At 39.1% G+C, this 27,309-nt stretch overlaps 1 protein-coding gene across 3 annotated transcripts; it reads left to right on the forward strand.

The window, feature by feature from the left end:
* The first annotated feature begins 596 nt into the window (after window positions 1–596).
* On the forward strand, window positions 597–26,985 carry CFAP97 (cilia and flagella associated protein 97). Of its 3 annotated transcripts, XM_054566166.1 has the most exons (5): window positions 597–802; window positions 7,111–8,156; window positions 17,808–18,076; window positions 24,098–24,248; window positions 25,381–26,985. In XM_054566166.1, exons 2-5 carry the CDS (start codon window positions 7,127–7,129, stop codon window positions 25,506–25,508), a joined length of 1,578 nt encoding a protein of 525 aa, XP_054422141.1. In that variant the 5' UTR covers window positions 597–802; window positions 7,111–7,126; the 3' UTR covers window positions 25,509–26,985. The 3 variants fall into 3 exon arrangements, with proteins under 3 accessions (XP_054422141.1, XP_054422140.1, XP_054422142.1); XM_054566165.1 differs by lacking the exon at window positions 597–802 and having other exon boundaries at window positions 6,917–8,156; XM_054566167.1 differs by lacking the exons at window positions 597–802; window positions 24,098–24,248 and having other exon boundaries at window positions 6,917–8,156.
* The last annotated feature ends 324 nt before the right edge of the window (window positions 26,986–27,309 follow it).

Here is a 27,309-nt window from a genome sequence, read left to right on the forward strand (position 1 = left end):
TTCTGGGGATTAGGAGGTGGACGTCTTTGGGGCGCCTTAATTCCACCTACTAGGTGCCTGTGAATTCAAAATCGAAAAACCATGGCATTCCATGTATTTCACAGAGATCATTTTTCTCTTAGATTGTTTTAACTACCCACTTCGTTTACCAGTAGTGAGAGGACTTTCTGATGTGTCACCAGCCCCTGGACCAGAGAATTAGTTGTCTGAACTGTAATTTGCTGATATAAACAATCACAAAGACACAGCCGCCCCATTTTTATTACTACTGCTGCTGTTTGTGTAAGTAATTACAAGAAAACGAAAGCACCTTTTCCCATCAAATTAGCACCCCAACTAGCCTCACCACCATTCCCCTTCACAGCGGGGACCGCGGCAGCAAGAACTGGACCGCGCACTGGGCATCTCCGGAGGACAATGCCTTCCTGCACGTGCTCGTTCCATTCGAGCGCGGCGGACCGGCCTCCCGCTCCCCACCCGAGCTAGCGAGGCCGAGGGAGCCTCTCTAGGCCGCCGCGGCCCTTCGCGCTCTATGACGCCCGCCACCAGGAGCGGCGCAGCACCGGCGCTCGACCCCCGCCCCGTCCCGCGACGCTCACGACTCAGCCCGCCAGCTCCTATCGCCTCCTTCCGCTCTCCCCGCCCCCGGAAGCGCGCCAGCGCGTGCGCACGAGCCCGAGGCGGCCTTCACTACTCCGGCGAGCGGCGCGTGAGCGATTTCTTCTTCCCGCGCCCGCCAGCTTCCTCTCCGTTCGGGATCCGTTTCCTCTCTCCGAAGCCGGAGCAGCGGCGAGCACTCAGGGTCGGTATAAGGAAGCGCGCGGGAGGGGAGCAGGCGCCCGGCCAGCCCCTCGGGCGGCGGGTGTAACCGCAGCAGAGGCGTCGGAGACGCGGGTCTCTGAGGCCGCCCGCACACCCGGCTCCGGTGGGCACTGCCTGTCTTCAAGGCGCCTTCGTGGTGGCGGAGGGTCGGAGGCAGCTCTGAATTAGAAAGTGGCCGCGGCCAGGAGCCGGGCGCAGGTCGTCACCGCCCACCCCCGCGGACTTGAACCTGAACCCTGAGGTGTGAGGCGGGGTCTGTCCGTTATCTTCCGCCACCTTGCGGGGTCGGAAAGGGGCGGGGAACGGGGCGAGGAACGCGGGCTCCGTTCCTGAAACACAGATGTTTACCTCGGGCCTAGATTTTCGCGTACCTGATCGGTTACCTTTTTGGACCGTGTTCTGTACCCAGCTACAGAAACCTGATGTCCCAGGAGCAGGATGACAGTTTGAAAAATGCCAGTTGTGATTTGTGCGTTTTCCCGATGGATCTTGCAAGCAAGGGCACTAATGCCGCTGCCGCTGCCGCTGCCGGGAGCCGAGCTGATGGGGCGTGTCCCGGGCAGCTTGGGCAAACTCCTGCCTTCACCGAGCGCCCCGCGGGCGTTGTTGAGGCTCTGAACTACCATTTACTGTTCACCCTTTCCCAGCCTGTTCTAAAGAAGATCGTCCCTGTATTCAGCCCATATGGGTATTATGCTCTAATGTAAATGGGATCTCACTAACTTTTAAGTAAATATCAAAAGAATTGCTGAGTGGGTGGGGTTGTTGGATAGTTTAAATCCTTAAAGTAACCGTACCTGTTGGGTATTATCAACCCAAATTTAAACCTGGGAAGTCCCCCAGGCCCCGGACGAGCACCACCTCTCCGGAGCTCTGACCACTCGGGGAGGCTGAGGCACACAGCTGATGGAGACGGCAGGTACCTTGCCAGTGCAGATACGGGGGCAGTGTGGTGGAGGCAGCGGAGGGGCGAGGGTGGGAAACTGGTTCAGGAAAAGGAGGTGACTTTGTGGCTTACATAGCTGTCAAGGAGCAGAACCAGGCTCGATCTTAGGGCTCCTAGCTCCAGTCAGAGAAACATTCTGCGAGTACTGCTTGTCGGATCCTGCGCTAGGCACGGCGCCCTGAGACTTAGTGGTGCGCTGGCTGTCAGGAGTTCCAGTCCGGTAAGGAGACAGCGAGGTAGGGGACTGTTAGCTATGACAACCAGGGATTTCAAAGTAGCTAATCATTTGATTTGGGGATTTAGACTTAGTTCATATATAATCTTAGGGTTGGGAAAGAGCATATTCTCCTAATGCATGAATTCCCTCTGCAGCATCCCAGCCAGTGGACAGTCAGCCTTTTCCCCAAAATGGACTAGTGAATCATGGCTCCTGATCTTAGAAAGTAGCCCAGTCCAGCCCTGGCCAGGTGGCTCAGTTGGTTGGAGTTCTGTCCCGGGACTGGCTCCTGCAGGAGGCAGCTGGTGGATGTTTCTCTCTGACAATGCTGTCTGTGTCTGTCTGTCTCCTTCTCTTCTCCTCCCTCTAAAAACTCAATAAACATCCTCAGGTGAGGTTTAAGAAAGAAAAGAAAGTAGCCCCAGTCCATTTTTGAGCAGTTCTAACATTAAATTCAAGATGGCTTTCCTATCCACTCCACCTGTTGGAGTAAGTTCTGCCTTGAACTACAAGTGACAGCTCTAAACTCTTTTCTCATATCAGTCCTGCGAGTGTCTAAATACATTCTATTCTGAAAACCCTTAATCAAGATTTACATTTTAGACTCTTCATTGTAGTTCCCAGAACTATCTGCTTCGCTCTGGAAGCTCTGGGGTGTGCTGTGAAACCATTTGCTTTTAAAATTGAAGAAATAAAAAAAAAAAAAATTGATCTCAAAGGTATTCTTAGCCAAGTAACAAAGTGAGAAAGGAAAAACAACCACTACTCTTTTTTTATTTCAGCCCTCGACTTCTTGGATTGCAGAGTTAATTATCAAAAAAAAAAAAAAAAAAAAAGGTAACTTTGGGGGGCATTTAATGACAGTGTGCATTTTGAATTGTTTTTCTTTGTGAACTCAGGTGGGCAGAGTTGGGTTGGTAACCACCAGTCATACTCCTTAAGTTTGTGGTGTCCATGATCACAGTCCCGTAGCCAGGCTCTTCCTTCTTCTTTATCCCCCTTTCCCACCCTTACTTCTCCTCTCCCCGCAAGGCCTCGTCTAATGTAGGACCTTCCTGTCCAGCCTGGATAACTTTATTTATGTGTTTGTACCCATGAGGGATTTAGTCTTGTATGTGTTTTAAGTTTTTCAAAATGGTATTGTTCATTTAGTTCTGCTCTTTTAGTAAACATTGTTTCGTAGACCTCAGTTCATCCTTTTGGATTGGTATATAATATACCATATGCACCATTTTGCTTAGCCACTTTTAACAAGACATTGGGTTTTTTCTAACTTGTTATTACAAATAGTGTGCTGTCTTGAGCATCTTTGTACGCGTACCTGGGAACACAAGATTAGCATGTGGCAGAATTGAGCCTGAGCCTGAGTGTATCTGACTCAGTTCATTCTTTTTCAGTCTTTTAATAAAATTGTATTATTAATCCATTGTGGATTATCGTTTTGTATATATCTGCATTTTTCATGCCGATATATCACCTAAGTCAGAGGTCCACAAATTTTTTCAGCAAAGGACCAGTTGGTAACTATCTTGGGCTTTGTGAGCCATAGGGGTTCTGTCACATTCAGGGCTCTGCCGTCGTAGTGAGAAAGCTGTCAGAGACAGTACCTCAGCCGGTGAGTGGGGCCGTGAGAGATTGCAGTTTATAAAATGTTTGACTCTCATCTAGTTTCTGACACCTCCCAAAACCCTTGGAATTTCCCAAGGGTTGAAAGTGGTACTGGTGTTTTTGTTATGTTAACGAGGTGACTTTTGGACCCTACCCAAGGGTGGGGGCTGGTTGCTGGGAGAATCAGTCAGATTAAAGGTTTGGAACTTTCAGGTTCCACTTGCCCTCTGGGGAGAGGGGGTGGAGAGTGAATTGCCAGTGGCTAAAAATTTCATCCAGACTATGCAGGGAAGCCTCCCTAAAAACCCAGGAGAGCTGGCTGGTTCTTGTTTTGGAGAACTTCCACAGGACCGCACTTTCCTTATCTCTTCATCTGACTGTGGACGCCTGTCCTGCAACATCCTTTGTAATAAATTGGTAATCTAGTGAGTACAGGGGTTTTCTTGAGGTCTGTGAACTGTTCTAGCAAATCACATCCGGGGACGGGCTGGGGGGACGCTGCTTTATAACCAGTCACTTAGAAGTACAGGCAACAACCTGGATTTGGGATTAGCATCCTGAGTTGGAGGGCGTCCTTGGAACCTCCAGTTTGTAGTTGGTTATTCAGAAAGCACAGGTAACAACCTGGGTTTGCGACTGGTGTGGCCAGTTGAGGGTGGTCTTGAGGGACGGAGCCCTTTTCCCATGGAATCTGGTGTACAGTGTCAGTTAAGTTGAATTCTCAGACACCCTGTTGATGTCTGAGAATTGTTTGTTGGTCTGAGGAAGCCTCCTTACCCACATTAGAATTTAGTCTGGGAACCTTTTCAAAACTGTGTTCCTTTAAAACTTACAGAAACAAATATCAGGCCAAACTTAGCCCATGCATAGTGGTTTGCTGACCCCTGATAAATAATTATTTTAATGAAATCCTAATATTTCTCTATTCAAGTTTTTTCATTATTACAAACTTATAATTAGTACCATTCCTTTTTAATATTCTTAGGATAAATTTTCAGAAATGAGGGCACTGGTTCAAACGATTTAAGACTTCTGTGGCTCTAAAAAAATTTTTTTTAAGATTTTATTTATCTTTAGAGAGAAGGGAAGGGAGGGAGAAAAGAGAGGGGGAGAAACATCGATGTGCAAGAGATACATCCATCAGTTGCCTCTCGCGCGCCCCCAACTGGAGACCTGGCTTGCAACCCAGGCATGAGCCCTGGCTGGGAATCAAACAGGAAACCTTTCAGTTCACAGGCTGGCACTCAGTCAATCCACTGTGTGGCTCTAAACATTAATTGCCAAATGCCTTTAACAGACAGTTTTCAGTTTTTATAAATTACTGTGAGAGAGTAGACTTTCATTTCAGCATTGGTAAATATTATATCTAAAACCTTATTAGACACCTCTTTTTGAGGATTTTGGAGGAACTTTTCTTCTGTCACTTTGAATTTTAAAACATAAAGAGGACATTATGTTATGAGAAGTAATTTTTTTTGTATTTTAATATTAGGTATAGGTTTATTACCTAATTTTTCTTAAATATTTAAGATTTACTTAACACATCTTATTTCAGCTTAAATGTAATAATGTTAGAATTTTAAAACTCACTTGTACTTTAATTTTCACCTAGTTTAAATTTCCTTAAACACTGTACTCCATTTGCAAATTTATTTAATCAACAGCACAATTACAATTTTAGTATACAGTTTTTTATTTTCTTCCTCAAACATCTGACAAGTCACACTTAAGAGACCTAATAAAGAAACTCTTAAGTATTTATTTGTTGTTAATAAACCTAATAAATCTAAACTTACTGATTTAATCAGAGTTCCTTATACGTTTAATACAACAGAATCTCTTAAATTCTTTAAAACCTTAGGCAGACAGTTGTCCAATGATGATAAAATGTATTACCACATATACTCTACCCCTATCATGTTTAACTTACCACATTAATATTAATAGTGTAAATTTTGGTTGATTTTAAAATCACGTTCGTACTTGTTTTTATAAGTTGCAGGGTCACTTAAACAATTAAAGGCTGCAGAGTATCATGGCTGATTTAGGGTACAGATTACATAATTTTTTATTGCTTGATTGGATATAATGAAATTGATCAAATTGCATATAGTGAGCACATAATTGGACTGTTACCTATATATTATTATTGGAAATATGTATATTACTTTCCCTTAATGTAACTCATACTATTTGCCCCTGTTGAATATCAATTTGAACTTACGTCTTTCCATAGAATTACTTTTTCATTTTTACATGTTTTGTTTGTGTTTTTTGTTTTTCAGTGCTAAATCTCCAGCTTGGACAGTGAAAGCACCTTTCACACAGAGTCCTTTGTTTTGTTCCCACTAGTCCAGGCATATTTGAATATTGTGCTTTCTGACAACAGCAATATATTCCAGGCCTTTCTTCAGTCCCCCCCTCCTTCAGAAATGGAGCCAGCTGTCCTGATTTTTTTTAATTAATTATTTTTTTAGTGGAGAATAGTATTAGAGATTGCACTCTGAACTCAAGCTGCTGCTAAGACCAATGCGAAAGAAAAATATTTTTTAAAGGCTACAATTTTATAATGATATTTCCAATTTAATTTCAATTCTATAGAGTATTAAAATATTTTTAAATCAACAAGTCACCTGGCAGTTTAAGGTCTATAACCAACACAGTGGTTTCTGCACTATGCTAGAGGCCCCTACTTTGAACATTTTTATCCATTTCTCCCAATATTTAACTCTATGTGTCTAAATAATATGCTTTCATTTTTTAATTTAAGCAGCCTGTTTGCTATAAAATGTCTTATGCTAGACTCCCTTTAACACAGGAAGACATACAGACTCTTCCCTTGTCATCTTCCACATGTGGCTATGTCCGAGTTTGTGATTTAATTTTTAGAGGTTTGCCTCTAAACTACCGTGTGGCCTATGATTGTGCCTTGGAGTTTTAGTTTCTCCTTAAGAAGGATAGAGGCAGCTTTTCTTTTTCATAGGAACCCTCCTTTCTGTTGCTGCTTCCATAACTGCAGTGAAGGAGCAGAATAGGGCAAAGACAAGTACTAAAATAAAATTAGGGAGGTGTGTCTGTCTGCATTGACTGCTTTCACTCAACTAATGTGTTTGGGCTGGCTTGGCAGGTCTTACGAGGCTTTAAAACCATCCTTTCTTATTCTGCACTCTAACTGTGCAGAATTTAAAGAGAACCTAATTTAGAGAAGGCAGATTTTCCTTAGGGTTCACCTAAGCATCCATGTTTGTGATGTCCCTGCTTTGATGATCTATTTTGATTTTCTTGCGAACTAACCTATTAGACCTATTTTTCAAATCGCTGGTACAACTTGGAATGGCTCCTGTAGCCCCATTATCACTTCTTTGGGTTACTGTTTTTTGTAGGGTTTTTGGGGTCATGTTTCTCTTAATATACTAACCCAACCTCTCAGCTTGGGAAAACTGAATTACTATATAAAAATAAAGAGTACTTTTAAATGACTTTTTAGTCTGATGGTTATATTTTTCTCCCTTTTTAGATATATTTTTGCCATCATGGATCGGTTCGGAGATATATCAGAAGGTGAAGTGGACCATTCTTTCTTTGACAGTGACTTTGAGGAAACAAAGAAAAGTGGAAGTAACTCAGTTTTTGACAAGCAAAATGATGATTCTAAAGAGAGAATAGACAAAAATACAGAAAATGTAAACTCAAAATTTAGAATGCAAAGAAAAGAAAATAATCTTACTGAGAAAGGAAATGAAAGCACAGTGAAAATCCCTCCAGAAGAACATGTAATGGAAAATGATAATACACAAACCAGAAATTCCTTATCCTTGACCACTTCTTCAAGATCAAAAAAATTGTGTGATGCTACAACAGGACATAAAATACACTTGACTATCCCAAATAGAATTCCCAAAATTATAAAAGAAGGTGAAGATGATTACTATACAGATGGAGAGGAAAGCAGCGATGATGGGAGAAAACATCTTGTCAGGTCCAAATCAGCCAAACCCTCTAGTCATGTTAAAAAAGGCCTAAGTAGAAAATATTCCAAAAGGAGTTCCTCTTCCTCTTTGTCCTCCTCAACTTCAAGTTCAGGCACAGATTGTTCAGATGCAGAGTCTGATAATAGTACGTCTGATTCATCTCCATCATTAAAGAAACACCTCTCAGGTGTAACCCACTTGTCACCAAAACAGAAATCTAAACGAGGAGTAAAATCAACAGGAACACAGCCTTCAAGTACTAAACCAAAAGTCGGTGACTGCACTGAGGAATCTGAAGATACTGTGACAGATGTCACTCCTTTATCGACCCCAGACATCAGCCCTGTCCAGTCTTTTGAACTGGGTATGGCAAACGATCAGAAAATAAAAATTAAAAGGCAAGAAAATGTGAGTCAAGAAGTGTATGGAAATGTTGAGGATTTAAAAAGTAATTTGAAATCGGCCAAAAAAGGAAAAGAAAAACATGGGTCAGATCTCACCTCGAAGTCTTCTCTGTTAGATTCCAGTTCAGACCACAGATATAAACAAAAAGCCTTACATGACACAATGGACCTGAATCATCTCTTGAAAGGTAACTTTTCTTTTTCAAGACTATGTTGAATTTAAATATTAAACTTAACAGTATATTGAGCTTAAATATTAAATACTATGAATTTGTGTTGATTTTTCTAATAGATATGTTTTGTTGTTTGGGATAATGAATATCATAACTTTACCAAGTATTCCAATTTATCATAAAAATATCAGGCATACCATTATATCATTGCAAAGCTAATCAACTAGGCCTAAAAATGACTTCATACTAATTTTTTTTTGGTTAGTGCCATACAAACTCAAAATGCCTGGAGGGACCAAATGGGCAAAACAATTGAGACAAGAGGAGCCCATCCAATTTTCCCACATTTGATAGAGACCTTAGCAATAGATCTATTTCATTTTCTTCTTCAAGAAAGGCAACGTCACTGAGGTCAGAATAACCTGACCTGTCACCTTCATACCAGGGAAAGTGGCAAGAAGGCTGGCAAATGAAAGAACTCAGAATAAACTACAGGGCACTGTTCAGATTTTATATTAAAGGGTGAAGAGAATCACATGAAAATAATTACCTAGTTGATGAAATAGCATAATTCAACTTTCAAATATAAATATTTTTAATTAGAATAATCTTTATTGCTGTATTTCTATATCAGTTTATTATTATCCATGTTTCATTTGAAAGGAACAGTATATTTTTTCCAGGTGGACTAAAAGCAGCCTCAGACTTTCCTTGGGACTTGTTACTATAACTAAAAATAGTGGGCTTGCAGGTTAGGTTTTAGGTCAGTTGAAGATAACATTTTTAAGTTGTAAATAGGATTCTCTTTGTTTGAAATGTTAGTTGAAAGAATAAATCTTGAGCTTCATAATTTGCGTAGTGGTGAAAATGTAAGGGCATAAATAAATTCTTTATTTTTGTCAAATAACTCATAGGTCGATAAAGTGATTTTGGAGCAGTTTACACCTGTGAATATTCCCTGTTCTGTAGGTTTGCTTTCCTCTTTGTTCTGATTGTCCTGTGGTTTAGTGTGTCTGAAACACGGGCCTCTCCACATTGGCCACCACCGCCTAGTCGGCTAAGCCTCCACGAAATATAGCTTTCCTATAAATGCTCCCTGAGCCTCTTAAAACTTTCAGGATTGAGACTTTTTTCTATTCTTGCCCTTCTGCTGCTTCTGCTAACAACCAGAGTGATCTTTTAAAAAGTAAATCAGTCCTACTGGTTTCTTAACTCTTCAGTGGGTTTACTGTTATGTTAAAAATAAAATCCAAATTCCTTATCATAGCCTGACAGGCTATGTTAAATCCATCAGTGATTCTCATCCCACACAGGACGTCGGTGTCCTCCGGAGAGCTAGTAAAACAGTTAAAGCAAATGCTGATGCCTAGGCCCCACCAAGGGCATCCTCATACAATTGGTCCTGTGTGCTATTAAGGTTGGTGAGAAGAACTACTGCCCTACAGCATACGGATGTCGCCTCCATCTCTTTTTAATCTCCCGTTCCTGTGCTCCAGCGGCACTGCCTCCTTACTGTTCTGGGAACACTTCGCTCTTGAGGGCATTTGCGCTTGCTGTTGCCCTTTCTTTTGCATAGGCTGCTTCTGTGTCTCAGGTCTCAGCTTATAAGCACCTCTTCCGAGAGACTTTTTCTTAACATAGCTTCGCATCCTTGACCCTTACCTACCTCTCTGTCCCCAAAGCCTGTTTCCTTCCATCAGAATATGTATTAGACCCTGAAATTGGTGTAGTTTGATTTGCTTTTCTCTCCCCTTGGAGCGTAAGCAACAGGAGGGCAGGACCTTATTCCTTACTAGAACCTCCAAATCTGGCAAGCATTGGCACGCAATAGACAGTAACTGTCAACTGAAGGGACTGCGAGGAAGTTTCTGTTGAACATCTTTAATGGTTAGGAAATGTATTTCATGTTTCACTGAAATTTGATTTTGTGTCAATTACCCATTAGTCTTTGATTTGCCGTCTGAAGTTTCATAGAATAAGTCTGTGCCTCCTTATACCCTTTAGTAAAGTTGATTAACGTTCTTCTCTAGGGAAATTCTCTAATTCTTTGTCAAGATACCCAGTGTAACAGTTTTCACTTTAAAAAAATTCTTACAACCACTTTCCAGTCTGTTAGAGGTTCTTAACTTCAAATGCAGATGGGTCAGTTGGGGATCCTGTTAAAACAGATTCTGGTTCAGTAGATCTTGAGCAGAAACCAAGGAGCATCATTGCTAACCAGCCCACTGGTGATACCAATACTCCTGGTCCAAGGACCACAGCCTGAATACCTAGATTCTAAAAAAAATTTGGTTCCATGGAAAGTAAACACAGGTGTCTCTCACTGTTCCTGTCTAAGTTGGATCAGCCTATGTATTTTTAAGTTTGACATGGCAGAAACAATAATCACACCCAGAATCCCTCAGCAGTTTCTCCAAAAATAAATGAAGCACTGAAACACAGTTTTCAACAGGGAAACTGAACAAAAATGTATATAAAAGGAAAGCTTTATTCATACTGCTGCACAGTAGGGAGCCAGTGTGGGGCGTGATGTCAGTGACTTGCTGCTAAGTGGTGCCCAGGGCTTTTAAAGGCACTGGAACAAAGGTGGCATTTGCTAGTTGGTAGCTCTGTTATTGGACTCCATAGTATAACAATCCAGTGAAGATTCCGTGTAATAATGAAATACTTCAAACACTAATGATGGCTCTCGGCCTGCTGCATAATGTTTTTCTTTAGTTATTCGAAATTATTCATTCTTAATTTCCGAGCGTAGTTTTTCAGATCCAGAATATTTTTATAAGTTTTCTTTGTTTTTCCACATGTAGCTAAACCGTGGACATGTGAATTGGAGATGTGCGCGTGGCCAGGCCTTTTCGGCACTCAATCTCTTAGTGTGCGCTTTATCATTTGTAGCTGCTGCTCTATGGGCTTTTCTAGGCCTCTTTGTCTCACCTGATTTCTTCACAGCCTTTTCCACTTCCTTGGAAGAGAAATTCACTTAATGTAAGGAAAATGATTGCGATAATGCATAACACATTTAAAAAATTAAGAGCATGACATGTGATCCTATCAAAACACCCTGAGGTAGGAACACAGCCTACACTACATTGTCTGAACTTAAACATTTTTCACTACCTAAGTACTAAGATACATAAAACAGTTTGTTGATTCAGATAGTGAATTTTGAGTAAAAAATTTTGCAAGCAATTATAGCAAACATTGGGCAAGAGTTTATTGTGAGGGATGCCTATAGCTTACAGTATTAATGTTATTTATTGGTTTAAAACAATGAGTTTACTAATGTTTGTAAATTTGAACTATGAAATAATAAGCATGTGAAACAAAGGTTAATAAAAGAATATAAAATCAGGTATCCCATTTAGGGCCCATTGGACTATGAAACTGTGTTGAATTTGGGTGAAGAAAATTCTGGAAGTGGATTCCAAATTTTAGGCTTCTAACTGTTATCCACATGACCCTTGACAAACAGTAACCAGTTTCTTCATTTGTCGGATGAGGTGTTGATAAATGCTGCTAAGGCCCAATTCTAAATTGAGATGTCTGGGGTACTATGAGAAATATTAGAAGGGAAGATCAGTGTAGTCTAATGTTATTAGACATCTGACATTAAAGTAGATCTTGAAAATTTATTAGAATTTCTGAATATTTAGCCTCTTCTAGCTCAGTTGGATAGCTGATTTGGGCTATTTCCCACCTCTACCCCAAGGCTGCCTTTGGCTATGTAAATAGCAAAGGAGGGTTTGGTTGGAATTAGTTCTTTGACCTTCAGCTGTGAAATGACTGACTAGGCAGAGAGAGCATTAAAAAGTAGAGTAAACAGTAAGCAGAAGTTCAGGCATTGGGTTAAGGCCTGAATCTCTTGTATTTGGGGAACATTGAAGAAGTTGACATGACTAGATTTGAAGGCATGTTTCATATACTTCGTATAGGGGAAATTAGGTTAGTTTGGGAAGAATCTGTAGGCCATAATGGAGACAATTTAGAAATGCTCCATCTCAAATTTTATTGCATAGATTCTGTATGAAATAATTAGATATATCATTAGGTGATGTATCCTGAGAAGAAAAATTGTAAGAGAAAGAAATTTGATTAAAGAACAATTAATGAGCAAAGAAACTAATTAAACTTATTGCTAAACTGATACCAACACAGGAGGGAATGAAGCAAAATGCCTTATTCAAAGGGAAGATAGAGACCCTGTTATACTCTGTAAGGAAGAGAATGCCATACAGCAGTCCCCCTTCCTCAGTGAGTACATTCCCAGACCCCTGCAGGTGCCTGAAACAGGGTGTACTGAACCCTAGGGACCCTATGTTTTTTCTATATACACATACCTATAATACAGTGTAAGTTATAAATTAGGCACAGTAAGAGATTAACAACAACAACTTAATAAAATAGAACACTTACAGCAATGCACTGTAATCAAAGTTATGTAAATGGCCTTGGGGCCATTAGTAATTAAAGTAAGGGTGACTTGAACACAAGCATCGCCCTGCTGCCGCAGCTGATCTGATAACCCAGATGTCCACAAAGTGACTTCCGTGTGGGTAGTGCATACAGTGTAGATACACTGGACAAAGGGATGATTGGCATCCCAGGCGGGACAGCATAAGATGTCATCATGCTACTCCGAATGGGAATGGCATACAACCTAAAACTTATGAATAGTTTATTTCTGGAATTTTCCATTTAATATTTTTGAACCACAGTTGACCACGGGTAACTGAAACCGCAGAAAGCAAAACCGCGGAGGTGTGGGGCTGAAGGGGGTGGTTCTGTACTGAGACTGGCCACTGGCACGCCCACCCTGGCCAGCATGCGTGCCCCTCCACTGGCAGGCTGCAGCGAACAAGGTGCAGGCGGGTGAGCAGGGAACCTCAGATGTCCCCGGCACATACATACCAGGTACCTGTTACCAAACGTTTGCGGAAAGCTGAGATCAAGAGAGGCACCAGACTCACAGATGAAGAACATAATACCTGGAGCAGAGTTAAAAGTGAAGCTCAGTGATTTTAAGTGAAAACTATTGTCACTAGTAAAATAGACATGATTCGCTTTTTATGCTCTCCTGTCACGTGTGCGCAGTAGGGTTTTCCAGGGCCTGTGTGACAGTGACAGCACCACAGGTGAGGGCAGAAGCAGGCAATGGGACTCGGCCGCCTACCGCTCAGGCACTAAAAGACGTGCAGAATGTTAAATTCCGCTGCTCTTACTGTTTTTATAAGAATGTAATGTTAACATAGCATTGGTTATTTTCAGATGAATGAATAATTATCTTTAAATTTTTTCACTTTTATTTTTAACATGGTAAATATAGATAGATGTACCCCACATAAGCATTCTTTGGGGTGCTCAGTAATATTTAGGTGTGTAAAAGGGTCCTGAGACCAAAAGTTTTAAGAACTTCTAGAAGAATGGATTAGAATATATGATTTGTTGTGTATTAGAGGGAAAAAAATTTAGCATAATCTTCCAAGAGAGGAAAACAAGGAAAAAAAGGTATTTTTTTAAGATTGTAGGAAAAGAGATCAAACAATGTTAAGGGGGTGGTTTTAACTTAATCTGAAAATACCATCAGAGGGAGGAAAAAATTTTAAATCAAATCTAACCAAAAATATATTTAAAATAATATGGAAAGAATGAAAATAAAGACTTGAAAAATACATCAGGCAGGTATTAGCAAAGAGGAAATAGAATTATCGCTCCTATTGGTATACACAATAGAATTCAAGGGCAGAAAAGCACTAAAAAGAACAAAGAGTATCTTACATTAATAAACTGACCAAATACACCAAAAAGATTTAAGAGCCATTGACTTGAAATGTATGATAAAAGCAAAACAGAACTGGAAGATGAAATTGACAAAACCACAATCACTATGGAAGATTTATAGATCAGTTAGACAGCCCCCCTCCAAAAAACAAAAACAAAAAAAAACCTAACAAACATTAACTGCCTGCCTGTGGACTGCACTTGGTCCACAAGTATTTTGTTTGTCTATCACACACCATTTTTTTTTTAAGTGATGACATATCACTGGCTATTCCTACATATAAATTACCTCAACACTTAAAGAGACTCACAGGTAGGACTGGGTTTGGTAGGACTGTGAGTAAAAATCACCTGAGCGCTCTTTACTCACAGGTCAGGTATCTGGGTTTGGGATGACTTGACCAAGACTGCTGAGCAGGGGGCCCGCATGTACCCTTTCTGTGTGACCTGGCTTCTCCACGAATGGCAGCATCAGGGTGGTTGGACTTCTTACACGGTGGCTCAAGTCTCCAAGTACAGTGTTCCGGGAGACAAGGCAGAAACCTCATTGCCTTTTATGACCTAGCCTCAGAAGTCATGTAGCTTCATCTCTTCCATGTTCTATTGGTTTAAACAGTCATAAACCTTCCCAGATTTAAGAAGAGGAGCATAGGCCCTCCCTCTTAATAAGAATGTGAGGTAACTTATGGACATGTTTTTAAAACTCTTCAGTCTATCCTCTGTCCACACAATAATTTATACATATTCCCCCCCAAACGCCAAAATACAGTGCTCCTTTCCAAAGATTCCCCCAACCTTGAGACCCAGAGTCTAAAACAAGTCCAAGGGCAGCTGAGGCTGCTCAGACATGGTTCCTCAGTTATGTGTAGCCCTTTGAGTCCTTTGAGAATCTTCTGCCAGGAAGGACTAGAAAGGAGAAGTAGATATATATATATATATATATATATATATATATATATATATATATATATATTTTTTTTTTTTTTTTTTTAATCCTCACCCGAGGACATTTTTTTCATTGCTATTTAGAGAGAAGAAGGGAGAGAGAAACATTGATGCGGAAGAGAAGCATCGATTGGTTGCCTCCCATAAGCACATGGGACTGGGGGTCATATGTGCCCCAACAGGGTAGCGAATCTGTGGCCTTTGGTTATAGGACAGCACTCCAGCCAATTGAGCCACACTGGCCTGGGCCAGCAGATATATTTTTGAATCCCCTAAGTCCTGGTTCCTTTTTGCTTGAAAACTGACTGGATCCTCTTTTGGTCCATCTCTCTCTCATCATTTTGGACAAAATAAGCCACTGACACTTTCGGCATTCTGTGTGGGGATCACTCAGCCCATGGTACCTAGTAAACAGCCAACAGTGTCCCTAAAATCCTGCCACTTTATCCTCTTCATAGCAATCCCCTGTAGATTCTTCCAGCTCTACTTGTCACCTGGTCTCAACCAATGCCATCCGTTTCAGGTTTTTGTTACAGTAATACCACGATTCCTGGTCCCCCATTTTGTGTTAGTTCCTGCTGCTCTGATAACAAATCACAAAACATAGAGCTGTGTGAAGCAGCAGCCTCAGATGACTCACAGACAAGATCATAGTGCCTCCACAGGCCCCTCTGTGTGGTTTGCCTCCCTCACAGCCTGGCAGCCTCAGGGCCCTGAGGGCAAGTGCCCAGGGAAGCGGGGGTGCATCTCCTTTTTGCCCAGCTTTGAAAGCCACCTGGGCTGTGTCATACTGGTCCACATAGTCACAAGCCTGCCAGATTCCGAGGAAGGGGACTGGGAGAATGCCACAGAATTTCTCATCCGGTAAGTTCACAAAGAAGACAAGGAAGTTCAGTGAATTTAATTCTTATTCCTTGAAGTGAGGCTTATCAGTTTATAAGTTTGGATTAATTAAAAAACTTTTACTTTAGAAAGCAAGTATTTAAGTAGGGATTGTGAATGTGCCTATAGGATGGATTTTTTTAAACTAATATGAATAAGGTCTTAATATGGCTTGGGGTAAAATTCTCAGTGGTATCATTATACATGAGTTTTTAAAATGCAGTCTGTATCTCGGCCTAGGTGAAAGTAAAGTCGACACATCTAGTAAACGATGTTAGATGACACCGGAAATGGCTCTAGTGACAACGGACGCTGATACTGAACTACTATAACAAGTTTGAACAAAGTTGTTTCATTGCAGAAAATTAGGGAGAAGCAATATTTCATAAATATGTATATATTTGTACAAATGTATCCCTGAAAGTTTATTCAAGTAAAAAAAAATTACATCTTAATTGGAAAAACCAGTGGCTCATATACAAGGGTGGGCAAAAATAGGTTTGCCGTTGTGAGTACACAAACAGTTTATTCTTGATTTACTATTTATTAATTATATTACAACTATAAATCTACTTTTGCTCACCCCTGTGTTTGTAATTGATTCATACTAAAGCATATAGCCACTTTAGGAAAAAACATAATAGTAATAACTGGTATCAAAATATAAGCACTCCATATATATATTTACCATCAGAGTTAGAATGCCAATTTTAAAAATGAATTAGATTAAACTTTGTTTTTTAATTAATTTATTACTATTGCCTTATTTTACTTTTTAAAACTTTTTAAAAATGCCATTAAGAAAATAGTTTTTAATTCCCTCTAGAATTTCATTTTAAAGGTTTTCATATATAGCTAAATTAATCTAGAAACCTTATTAAATTCTACAAAATGACCATTTTTTGGAAGCAAGATAATTACGTTCAGCACATCTATATCTTTTTAAATGTGTTCTCATTCAGATTTTGTCATTAACTCATAAGCAATTAGTATTGTTTTCAACAAATTACCAACCATTGCTTTCCTTTTTTTTCTCAGGAAGCCCCTGTAATACTTCTGTAAGTTTCTGTAATCTCAGATCATCTTTGGTTAGATGTAGGGAGGTAGACTTAACAGTTTTTGTGACCTTGCCTAACTTTTATTTCTGTGCCGTCAAAGATTTTTAGATGAGGGTTAAACATGCCCCTTCCCCTTCTAGCACTGTGCTCTTACCAGTACAAAATGCTAAGTGAGTCAAAGAATTGGCATGAAGGTACTCAAGTAAAAACAAGTAATGGTTACTTCAGAAATTGTTGTGAAAAAAATGTGTCAGTATATTACCCTGATACAGTGTATTCCTTTTTAGTATAGACTTAAGCGGAAACATTTAGTAAGCTTAATATTTTTAGAAACTTTCATATGATATTCATAGTATGCAAAATATTTTTCTTGGTTAAAAACTTTTTATACAATATATTCATGTTGGCTTATGTTTAGTCAGGAATGAAATGTTTGACTTTCACAGAAGTATTTGTTTTATTACCAATATTAAGATCACAAATCATTTGTAGTAAAATATTTTCAGATTAAGTCAAAAGTTTCAGAATATTCTAGGTTTGTTTTTGCCATTGTTTCAATCAGTCATTGCTGGGGGCATTTTATTTTTAAAGTATGGCTTCCAACTAACAAAAAATGTCAAAATTAAGTATTGTATTAATGCACTCAACCAGAGGTTTCCAACCTCCCTACTAAGCTGCCTTAGGGAAACATAAAATGAACATGACTGAGGCATTTTCCATAAATCATACCTACCATAGAACCAGCACCATATACGTTTCTTATTAGAATATTTTCATTGTTTTGTGTATAACTTTAATTCCCAAAGAGTCCAGTAAGCATAAAACACTAAGCTGCCTCTGGATTTTTTCTATACAATGTTTTCTAGTCTGGATGCTATTAACAGTATTTCATCCACACCTTTTCATGGATCAATGTAGTTTTCCTTTTTAAGAGTTAAAACTTGTACCATCATATTTCTGTACTACTTTCTTTAGCCATTTTTCCTTCTCTTCACTTCTGTAGCTTTCCTGGAATTGGATAAAAAGGGACCACAGAAACATCACTTAGACCAGCCTTCAGTAGCACCTAGGAGAAACTACTCTTTCACAAGAGAGGAGGTGAGACAGATTGATCGGGAAAATCAGAGGCTTTTGAAAGAACTGTCGAGGCAGGCTGAAAAACCAGGAAGCAAAAATACAGTTCCTAGAAGATCGATTAGTCATCCCCCTAAGTTGTATCACAGTGCTGTCAACAGACAGAGGGAACAACAAAGGATTGAAAGAGAAAATTTGGTAAGTAACTGAAATTAGTCATCAAAGAAAATGCATTTATATTGATTTTAAGTGCAATTTACCGGAAACCCAAAACAGCCCAATTTTCAAACTTTATTATATAAAGGTAGGCTTAGATGTGTTTGTATGAAATACATGATGAACTATGAGCCTGTAAGGTACAATATGTAGTTTTTTTTCCCAGCTAACTCTATTTTAAGGGAACACTAAGTGAGAATACTGAAAGTTCCATTATCTATTTGACTAGATCTGTTAAATCACTGCAATACTACAGGAAATGGTGCCCAAGGGTTAGATGTATGTATCTTCTGTGAAGTATTCAGTCATTCGCTAAACCTATTTCACTGTATTGTATCCCTGAAAGCCAAAATAATTTATGTATCACTTATTTCAAAGAATAAATACGTCCTCAAAGAGGTCAGATATGGTAGTTTGCTACTTGAATTTGTGAAAGACATTGCTTGTTAAGAACCGTAGTTACACTTTGATGTTGTTCTAAGGAGTGTATACGGGGACTGATAAATCCTTCACATTGAATACTTATTCATGCATATCATTTTCTTCATGAAATTCAGCTCATAACAATTGCTGATGTTTACTGAGCTCTTACTAAATGCCAGGCATTATTCTTAGCGTCCTCCAAATATTAGCTTATTGAATCCTGACTATTATTCTTTCGGGAAGTACTATTTTTATCCACATCTTCCAAATGAAATAACTGAGGCCTATCAGGGTTAAATAATTAGGCCAGGCACATAGCTAGTGAGCGGCTGAGCCAAGACTTTAAACCAGGTACTGTCTCAAACTAAAGTTAGACCCTTAATGAGCACATAAATTCAGAGCTACAATAATTAGCAAAGTTTTTACCTTCTATCAGAAATAATTTATTCAAAGATTGCTTATACATTACCTTAGTAAGACAGAGAAACTTTCTTCAAAATTATGTATTTTCATTCTATACTGCATGAAATTTTTTCATTACGTTTTCTGCTACTTTTGTAAACATGATTTTTGTATTTTTATTTTAAACTAGCCACCTGTCAAACCCTTTTTAGAGCCACATTGGCTCTAATAAGACTTCATAGTGGGCTGATACACTTCTAAATCTGTTTGCTGGGCTCTTCATAGTCAAAACATGCACACGTGCACACAGTTGTATTTATTCCTATCAGATGTACTGCATGGGTAGCACCCGTTACTTTATAATTTTTTTAATTGCCCCATCTCCAGTGATAGAGACCAGTTCATATGGCTGCAGGCAGGGTGACTAAAGCAGTTCTGTTCTGGGACTCTTAACATTCGCTGCGTAGCAACCCAGATGCTGTTTAGACTGATGCAGTTCAAGACGAAGAAGTACTGCTATGCAGAGACGTTAGAAAAGGAGAGTGAAGATATGGTATACAATCGAACCTGAAGCTTTAGAGTTAAAAGTACACTGTTAATCTGCTTTTCTGGTGAATTTTGATTTCTTCATTACTAATATCATACCTTTTCCCCCTCTCATTACCAAGGGAAATAAATCAGAGGAATAATAAAGAAAAAGTAATTTTATCCAGTAGAGGGCGTGCTTATAACATAGAGACTCAATTATATTCAAACTTCATTATTTTCCATAGGAGGAGTCATTTTTTAATTCATGAATTTAAAATATTCTTGTTAAGCCAGATCTTATGAAAGAGCACAAGAATTATCTTAGCAGAGGAGAGGGAGTCAGTAAGATAATTAGTTTATAGTTTCACTTTACCTTCTAGTAGAAATGAGGGTATTTCATTCTTTTAAATATATGCCAGGTTACTGAGCTGTTAAAGAAGAGAGTGAGAGTAATTGCAGCAAGGTTAGGGAAGAAGGAACTTTGCTGCAGGAATGTATCAGGATTAGAGCCTAGAGTTTAAATAGAGTTAACTTACTTCAATTTTAAGTCCAGAGAAATACAAATAAGTAGACAATAAAGTAGACCATAATCTTTCCACTCAGGAGTTCCTATGTTCAAATAAAAGTAATGCATGTATAAATTTAGAAATTTAGACTGTTCTTAAAATATTAAGTGAAAAATAAAATCCTCTGCTCTGTTCTTTGCTGCCCAGAGGAGTAATTTTAGAGCTCTTACAATGGGAAAACTATTGAAGGGAGAGTGATAACATTGTCGCAAAGATGATTTGTAGCAAATCCCATACCTAATGTACGTGTTAGTCTGTTGAATAATCAGTACCTTTGTTCTAAGATCTTCGAATAATTTGTGGTTCGTTTGGTCTGGTTCTTCTCTGCTTTATGGACTGTCGTCTCCTTCCGTAAAAGAAGTAGCCTAATGATGACTGAGTTTGACTCCCGCTGGCGAAAATAAGGGGGGAGTCCTGATTTTCCCGACTGTAGGACACATTGCTCTCTGAGGTCCTGCGGGGCCTTTGCTTTATCGCTTTAGAAACAATGAAGCAGTTCTTTGTAGAAAGCTGCAGAAATCATTAAAACATTATTCATTCGTTCATTTGTTTTAACCTTCCTGACTCTGAAGACAGGATCCAGGCTGGGTTGTTTTTCTTTCCAAAAAGAGTGATACTTCCAAGATTAAAAAAAAAAAAAAAAAGATGAAATATTTAGACAAGTTATTTTGGGATTCATTATTAGGCTTTGAATTGAGTAGCAGTTCTAAGCTTTTGTAAACCATAAATTGGATTATAAGTAATCATCCTTACTATTTTTCAGTTCATTAAACAAATATTTAATTGTGAGCTATGAAAGATACTGGAAAGAATATAAAAATAGATATTTAAAATACTGCCCTGTCATGGAATATATAACTTAGCCAGAAAGGTACGCTGTTACATGTCAAACAACTAGAAAATACTGCAAGGCAATATTAATGACAGCATTAATATTTAATAAGTTATTACAGTATGCCAGGCACTGTTCTGAGCACTTCATAGGCATTGTCTCACTTATTACTCAAAACCGTTGGAGGTGTATTGTTAATATCCCTATTAAGTTATTTGATCAAGGTTACACAATCAGTGGCAGAGCCAGGATTTAAACCCCAGTCTTTCTCACTAAATAACTTACATTTTTTTATCACTCTATTACAAATGTTTACAACATTTTGAACTATCATTTTTAAGTTTTATCCAGGAGTTTAAATTGATGACTGCCCCGAACTGTATATACTTTTTTTTTAATCCTCTCCCGAGGACATTTTTTCATTCCTTTTTGGAAGAGAGGGGGAGGGGAGGGAGAAGCAGCGAGGTGAGAGAGAGACAGCGCCCCCCACAGCTGCCAGGACGGGGGTTGGTCGTTCGCGCCTGAACCGGGATCTGACCTGAGCATTGTGGTTACCGGCCGGCCTGCCAGCCAGCTGCACCGCACCAGCCAGGGCCGAAATGCGTGTGCTTCTGACTTTAGGGTTTTGAACTGTAATCGTTACTTCATAGTTTTGATACTGTTTCTACAAGCAAGAGCTATTTCTATCCGAAGTCACTCTTTTAGCTTTTACTTCAGCTTATTAAGTTATGGCATGCAGACTGATGCATGGTATGGTCCCATGTCATTAGGCTAGCTAAGCCAAATCATGTTCATTTCCCCAGGTCTGTGCATATGAGCTTGACTAGTGACATGTCAGGACTACAAAATGGGTTTACTTTTTGCTTTATTGTCAAATTATTTCAAAATTTATTTTGATGGTATTACTTGATGTTTTACATTTGATCGATAAGCATTGCGATTTTCTTAAAATTTAAAAAAGAAAAATATGCATCAAACCAAATAAGTAAATTTAGGAACTTAGGGGTTTATTTAAAAAATATTGAGACTTCCACCAGCAAAAACACAAAATTAGTAGGTAACTGGAAATATCAAGTTTTCTTTCCCATCCATTCCACAGTGTACAGTTCACTGGATAATTAGATAGAACAGTAAATGTTGCTCCACCCAGTGAAGTACATCGATGATATGATACATAGGAGGTTTCTTACTCAGCTATAAAGGTCTTAGACGTGCAACGGTATTACCTTCCTGACGAAGTTATAAAATATGTGACAGGGCTTTTTTTCCCCTGTCCTCCAGTATCTTACATAGCTCATAGCAGTTACAAACTGTAGAGAGAGAAGGTACAATCTTAGGAGGTTTTGTCACCTAAATTACACATCTCTCTCTACAAAGACAGTGTTAATGATGGAAAGACCGTAGGCTTTACAGATGGAACCATGTTTAAGTCATAGCTCAGCTCAGCAAAAAGAACCACCAGCACTAGGTAGGCGAGGCTCTCTGAGGAGCTGACTCTTTCCTAGCCTTTGGAAGCTAAACACTAGAGATGGTATTCACGCAAAAAGACTAGCAGGCAGGCTGTGTTCTCTCGGTGGTGTCCCCTTCCTAGTGTGTCCTGCACCTCTGCCCTTCGTCTCCAAGCTCCATTTGTTTATTTCCATTGCATGCACCTTCTCTCCCTCAGCTCTTCCCCTGAAAATTTTGACTCTGCCACCATCTCTTCCTTCTCTGGGGTTGCTCAGAACACTGATAATGGAACCTCAGAATAAAAGGGCAGGGGGTTCCCTCATAGGACAAGTTTCCCTTATTTTCCACAGCTGGAGTCATACTTAGTCATCATTAGGTTATTTCTTTTACGGAAGGCAACAAAAGACAGTAAAGCAGAGAAGAACCAGCCCGAATGAACCATAAATTATTTCAAGATCTTAGGACAAAGGTACTGATTATTCAACAGACTAACACGTACAATAGGTATGAGATTTGCTACCAATCTTCATCTTTGTGACACTGTTATCACTCTCCCTTCAATAGTTTTCCTAGCATAAGGGCAGTGGAACCTCAGAACAGAAAATGCTAAGAGCAAAAGGCTAAGTAGAAAAAGAGTTCTGAAAATGTTTGGTGGTGATAGTTCACGATGATGTGCATGTACTAAGTGCCCCTGGATGGTATGCTTGAAAATGGTGAAAGTGGTAAATTGTGTATTGTGTATATTTTACCACAATATAAAGAAAACTTAAATTGAAGAAGGAAAAAAGATTGTGCAGAAAGAAACTTGTCCTATGATAGAACACATGAGGATGATATTTTAATATGAAACTTACTGCAGAACACAGTTCTCTTCAGATAAAGTTCAGTGTGCTATAGAGAAAGTTTAAAATTAAATCACTACAGAAAGTAGTAAAACACAACCATGGTAAATTCCCCAATCCATTGGTCTACTTAAATACTATTCCTTTCTCAACGATGCCTGGGGAAAAGCAAAAGAAACCCTTTCACCTTCTGACTTGTGAAGAAAGAAAATAAAATTAGGAACATTATCCATTAGACTCTTACTGAATCTTATTAAAATACCATGTTATGGGATATTGTGTTGCCTTGGTTAGTTGGTTTATATTTGCTTTATAGTCTATAATAGTTTATTTTCAAACTTAACAGCAAAAACTTACTTCCCAAACTAAATTTTATGTATGATCTTCAGTATATAAAACAGACAGTCAGAAAGCATAGTCAGGCTGGTAGGAATCAGGAGTGGGAGAGCCCTGCCCCCTTGGCCTTTGTTCAACGTTGCGGTCACCCCGCAGCCGCCGCTGGAAAGTTGGAACAGGTCAGAAGCCACTGCCAAGTAATCAGAGAGGTGATTTATAGTAGTTGCAATAAGTCTATGGTTCTTTCTGGGCTCTTAGCATTATTATTCCCGTTATGCCATTTCTATGAGACAGTCAGGTTTAATGTATTTCAACTTATAGCTCCTTTTCTAAAATTGTAACCTGATATAAAAGAGAGGTGTGTCTGTAATCAGTTGTTAAAATCATAGTGGCTTTGGTTAGCTATAGAATAAGTCAAAGCCCTTAGAATTTCCTGAAAGTATATTATTACTTTTATTATTATTATTAGAAATACCTGTTCACATAGTATGTCAACAGTGATTTAAAGCCTTTTTTATTTCATGAATTACAGGTTCTAACAATAGTTTTCCTTTTGGAAAACTGTTGGGGAAAATATTGCTATTTATCTGATACTGACTTTCAAATTGATTATCTTTAAATGAAGGCTTTATTGAAGAGGCTCGAGGCTGTGAAGCCAACAGTCGGCATGAAGCGCTCGGAGCAGCTAAGGGACTATCACCGCAACGTGGGCTGTCTCGGCCCGTCGCCGTCCTTACGGCGAGTGAGGGCCACTCTTGGCCAACACAGCCCACTAAGTAAGCATATTCAAAAGGGTTTTCTACTTGTTTTTATTCTTTTTTAAAAATATAGCTTATGTTCTTAGGATAGAGCTTTAAAATGCTGACTTCTAGAATGCATTTTATGATTTTTCACTGGCATGCCTTGTTTTATTTGTGTTAGTTCACTTAATTTCAGGTTTCATTTACAGCAGGGAATGGCAGCATAGGAAGGAAACCAGGAGGAAAAACAATTGAAAATAGCAGTAGTTTTCTTAGATAATGGAAGAGAGACTTTTAATAACTTCAATATATTTATCAAAGGAAGAAACGAATAGATGTGCTGTTTAAAAATTGCTGAAACATTTTCCCTCGCCAGTTAAGAAGTATTAAAAGGTTCAGCCCTTGTATGTGCTTTGTCTTCTGCACTGAGTAACTGAAACAAAAATTATCAGTCAGTAGAGTCACCAGATGTAAACCCTCCTGGTGCTTGTCATGTGATTAGTCACGCGTCTCACTAGTGGTGTGTCGCAGAGAACACAGGCACCCAGTTGGGAGATGGGACATGCAGGGGGGCCCGGCCTCCTCCTGTACAGCAGTCTGTGCTGCTACTTCATGTGTGCGCCCTGAGCTAGAGAATAGAGAAGCCAGAACTGAAAGGGAGTTGGAACCACCTACCCTGCCACAACCTCCTAGTGCTCACCTGAGTCTTGAGCAGTCAGATGACTAGTAATTCCATTCACTCGCTCTCCCAGCATCGCTCACTTCCTTGATGCAGTGACTAAGGCAGGCGTCTTGTCCTGGTAACTCATGCTTAGTATTAGTCTTGAATGTGGTGAATATTTTTGTATAAATGGTTATATAAAAGTTTTTTTTCACTTGACTCATATGATAAGCTTTTTAAAACATTTATTTTCCACCCCAAATCTGTTGAGTCAAAATCCCCTAGTGTAGAATTTGAGGATGTTTGTTATTATATTTTTTAAGTTCCACAGGGAACTCTGAAGTGTATTTCTGGTTGAAAATTATATTAGACTATTAAAAACACATGAGATGGGTGAGAAAAATTAAGTCTGGACTTAATGTTAAGAGAAGTAGTTTATCAGATGATGATTTATGTATTTAGTTTAAATGACTCAAAAGTCATTTCTTATTCTTTGTGTATTCTCAGGAGGAGCTTCCAGGACATCTAGTGCTACCAGCGGTCTCAGCTGTAAGAGTGAGGGAGCAGTTTTTGACACATCTGGTGGCCTGTTGCTAAGACCAAAGCCCCCTAATGTTCGTGCAGCTTGGTTATAAAAGCTTTCTACTTTAAACATTGTTCCTCCAGTTCTTACTGAAGTGCTCTTGTGTATCACTGTAATTATCTGTGTAAACATCTATAATGACTTCTAAGAATTTTAAGTTGTACAACAGCGAGTTGCAATTTACTGTAATTAAATGCAAAATTGTTTTCAAAAAAGACAATTTAATGTACAATCGGTGTTTCCTATGAGGATGTATTTATAGGAGATGGATATGTTATTTAATAGAGAAATGCACGTATGTTGTCTCAGCATAGACATTGATTCAGCTGCCATACTGACAGAGCAGTTGTGTAATAGTATCACTGCACTTTGGACCCAAGATGTTAACTATGTACATCTCATTTTATTTTATTTTCATTTTTTACAAGCTTTAAACCATGAGCATAACTCCTAACTTTGACTGGCTTTGTTTTCTGTTTGCTTTAGGATTTAGGTGCTATGACTCATAACTTGCACCTAAATCCTAAATAACTTTCTTATTAATGAAACAAATGTTAAAATTTGTTTTCATTGGTGGAGCTAATTCACTGGGGTAATCCTTAATGATTCTCCGGAGATAACTACTACCTCTGCATAAATGCGCTGAGTTAGATCTTAAAATTTAACCCACCATTCCAAACTATTCCCAACTGTGAGTATTAGGTCCATTTACAAGCTTCTCTTTCATGTTTTTGTACATTTAGGTAAAGTATTATTAATGACTCTGAGAAACGAGGTAGGCCTTAGAGCTATAGTCTATTGGTGTTGTGAATAGTCGCTACAAGGAAACAGATCATCATAAGCAAAAACAAGTGTTTTTTAAACCAGCAAAATAGCACCACTAGTTTGAAGAGCCAAGTAAATCCTAAGTTGTATCAGAAGTGCTTTAAGTATACTGTTAACAAGTTAAGAAAGAAATGTATTGTCTCACAGCTTTAGAAATTTCAGTTCGTGTTTATAAGGGCTGAAAAGAAAACTAAAATATAAACGATAAAGGGAGGGAAATCACATATTGTTGAGGCTACTTTATATGTCTGCTAATTTTCTTGTTTCTTGGTTTGGGCTTACAGGTGGAATCATGGAATGTCATTTTTGTTAGTTCCGCTTTAAAGTCTTAGTAATCTTACTGGAGTAGTAAGGTATAAAATAGGTGACTTTTGAAATTAGAATATTTTTCTAACTTTTATTTTATACAACAGAGGCTTTTGCTGTTCTAGTTACCACTGTTTTTCATTACTGGCCTTTTAAATATATCCTTAGAATGTATTGGGAAGCTTCTATACTAAATGCCAAGCATTTTTTTAATGCAAATTTTTTATCTGTAGCCACAATACTATTTGCATTTTTCTGGGTTAACTCGAGCTCTATAGCATGTATGCAGAAAGCCAGACTGCATTTAACTAAACATCATTCCAGAATTTCGTGGCCCCAGTTTGTGTTCGTTCACAGGTTGTGTTTTAGGGCAGGGCATCCGAAGCGCGGGGACAGCGGGACCAAGAAAGCCCGCGTGGACACAGCCTGCCTGTGAGAGATCTGCCGCTTTCTTCGGGCTCTGATGGTGGTTCATTTTCATGTGCTGGTCTGTTTTGGGGACCAGGCTTTTTCATCGTTCAGTGTTCTGCTTGATGTGTAAACTTTAGCTATACTAATGCACGGTTTTCTTTTTTAACTTGTACTTTTAATGTTTGTATAGCAACCAGTCTTTAAGGGGCGATAAGATAATGCAGAATTTAGAACTCAAGCATTTGAACATCTGTTCAGTAGTGATTAGCCAGTATTTTAAAATTGATTTTAAGCTGTTGGGGGGGGAAAAA

The sequence above is a fragment of the Pteronotus mesoamericanus genome, unplaced genomic scaffold (genome assembly GCF_021234165.1).
Source record: "Pteronotus mesoamericanus isolate MK-2021 breed Mesoamerican mustached bat unplaced genomic scaffold, CSHL_Meso_final contig_169, whole genome shotgun sequence".
Classification (NCBI taxonomy): domain Eukaryota; kingdom Metazoa; phylum Chordata; class Mammalia; order Chiroptera; family Mormoopidae; genus Pteronotus; species Pteronotus mesoamericanus.

Bases quoted from the DNA above. Each gene is read 5' to 3' on its own strand.
- CFAP97 (XM_054566165.1), top strand. From the start codon at position 7,085: ATGGTTATATTTTTCTCCCTTTTTAGATATATTTTTGCCATCATGGAT. The intron at 8,157-17,807 runs GTAACTTTTCTT...TCACTTCTGTAG, and splicing joins CCTGAATCATCTCTTGAAAG to CTTTCCTGGAATTGGATAAA. The intron at 18,077-24,097 runs GTAAGTAACTGA...CTTTAAATGAAG, and splicing joins GGATTGAAAGAGAAAATTTG to GCTTTATTGAAGAGGCTCGA.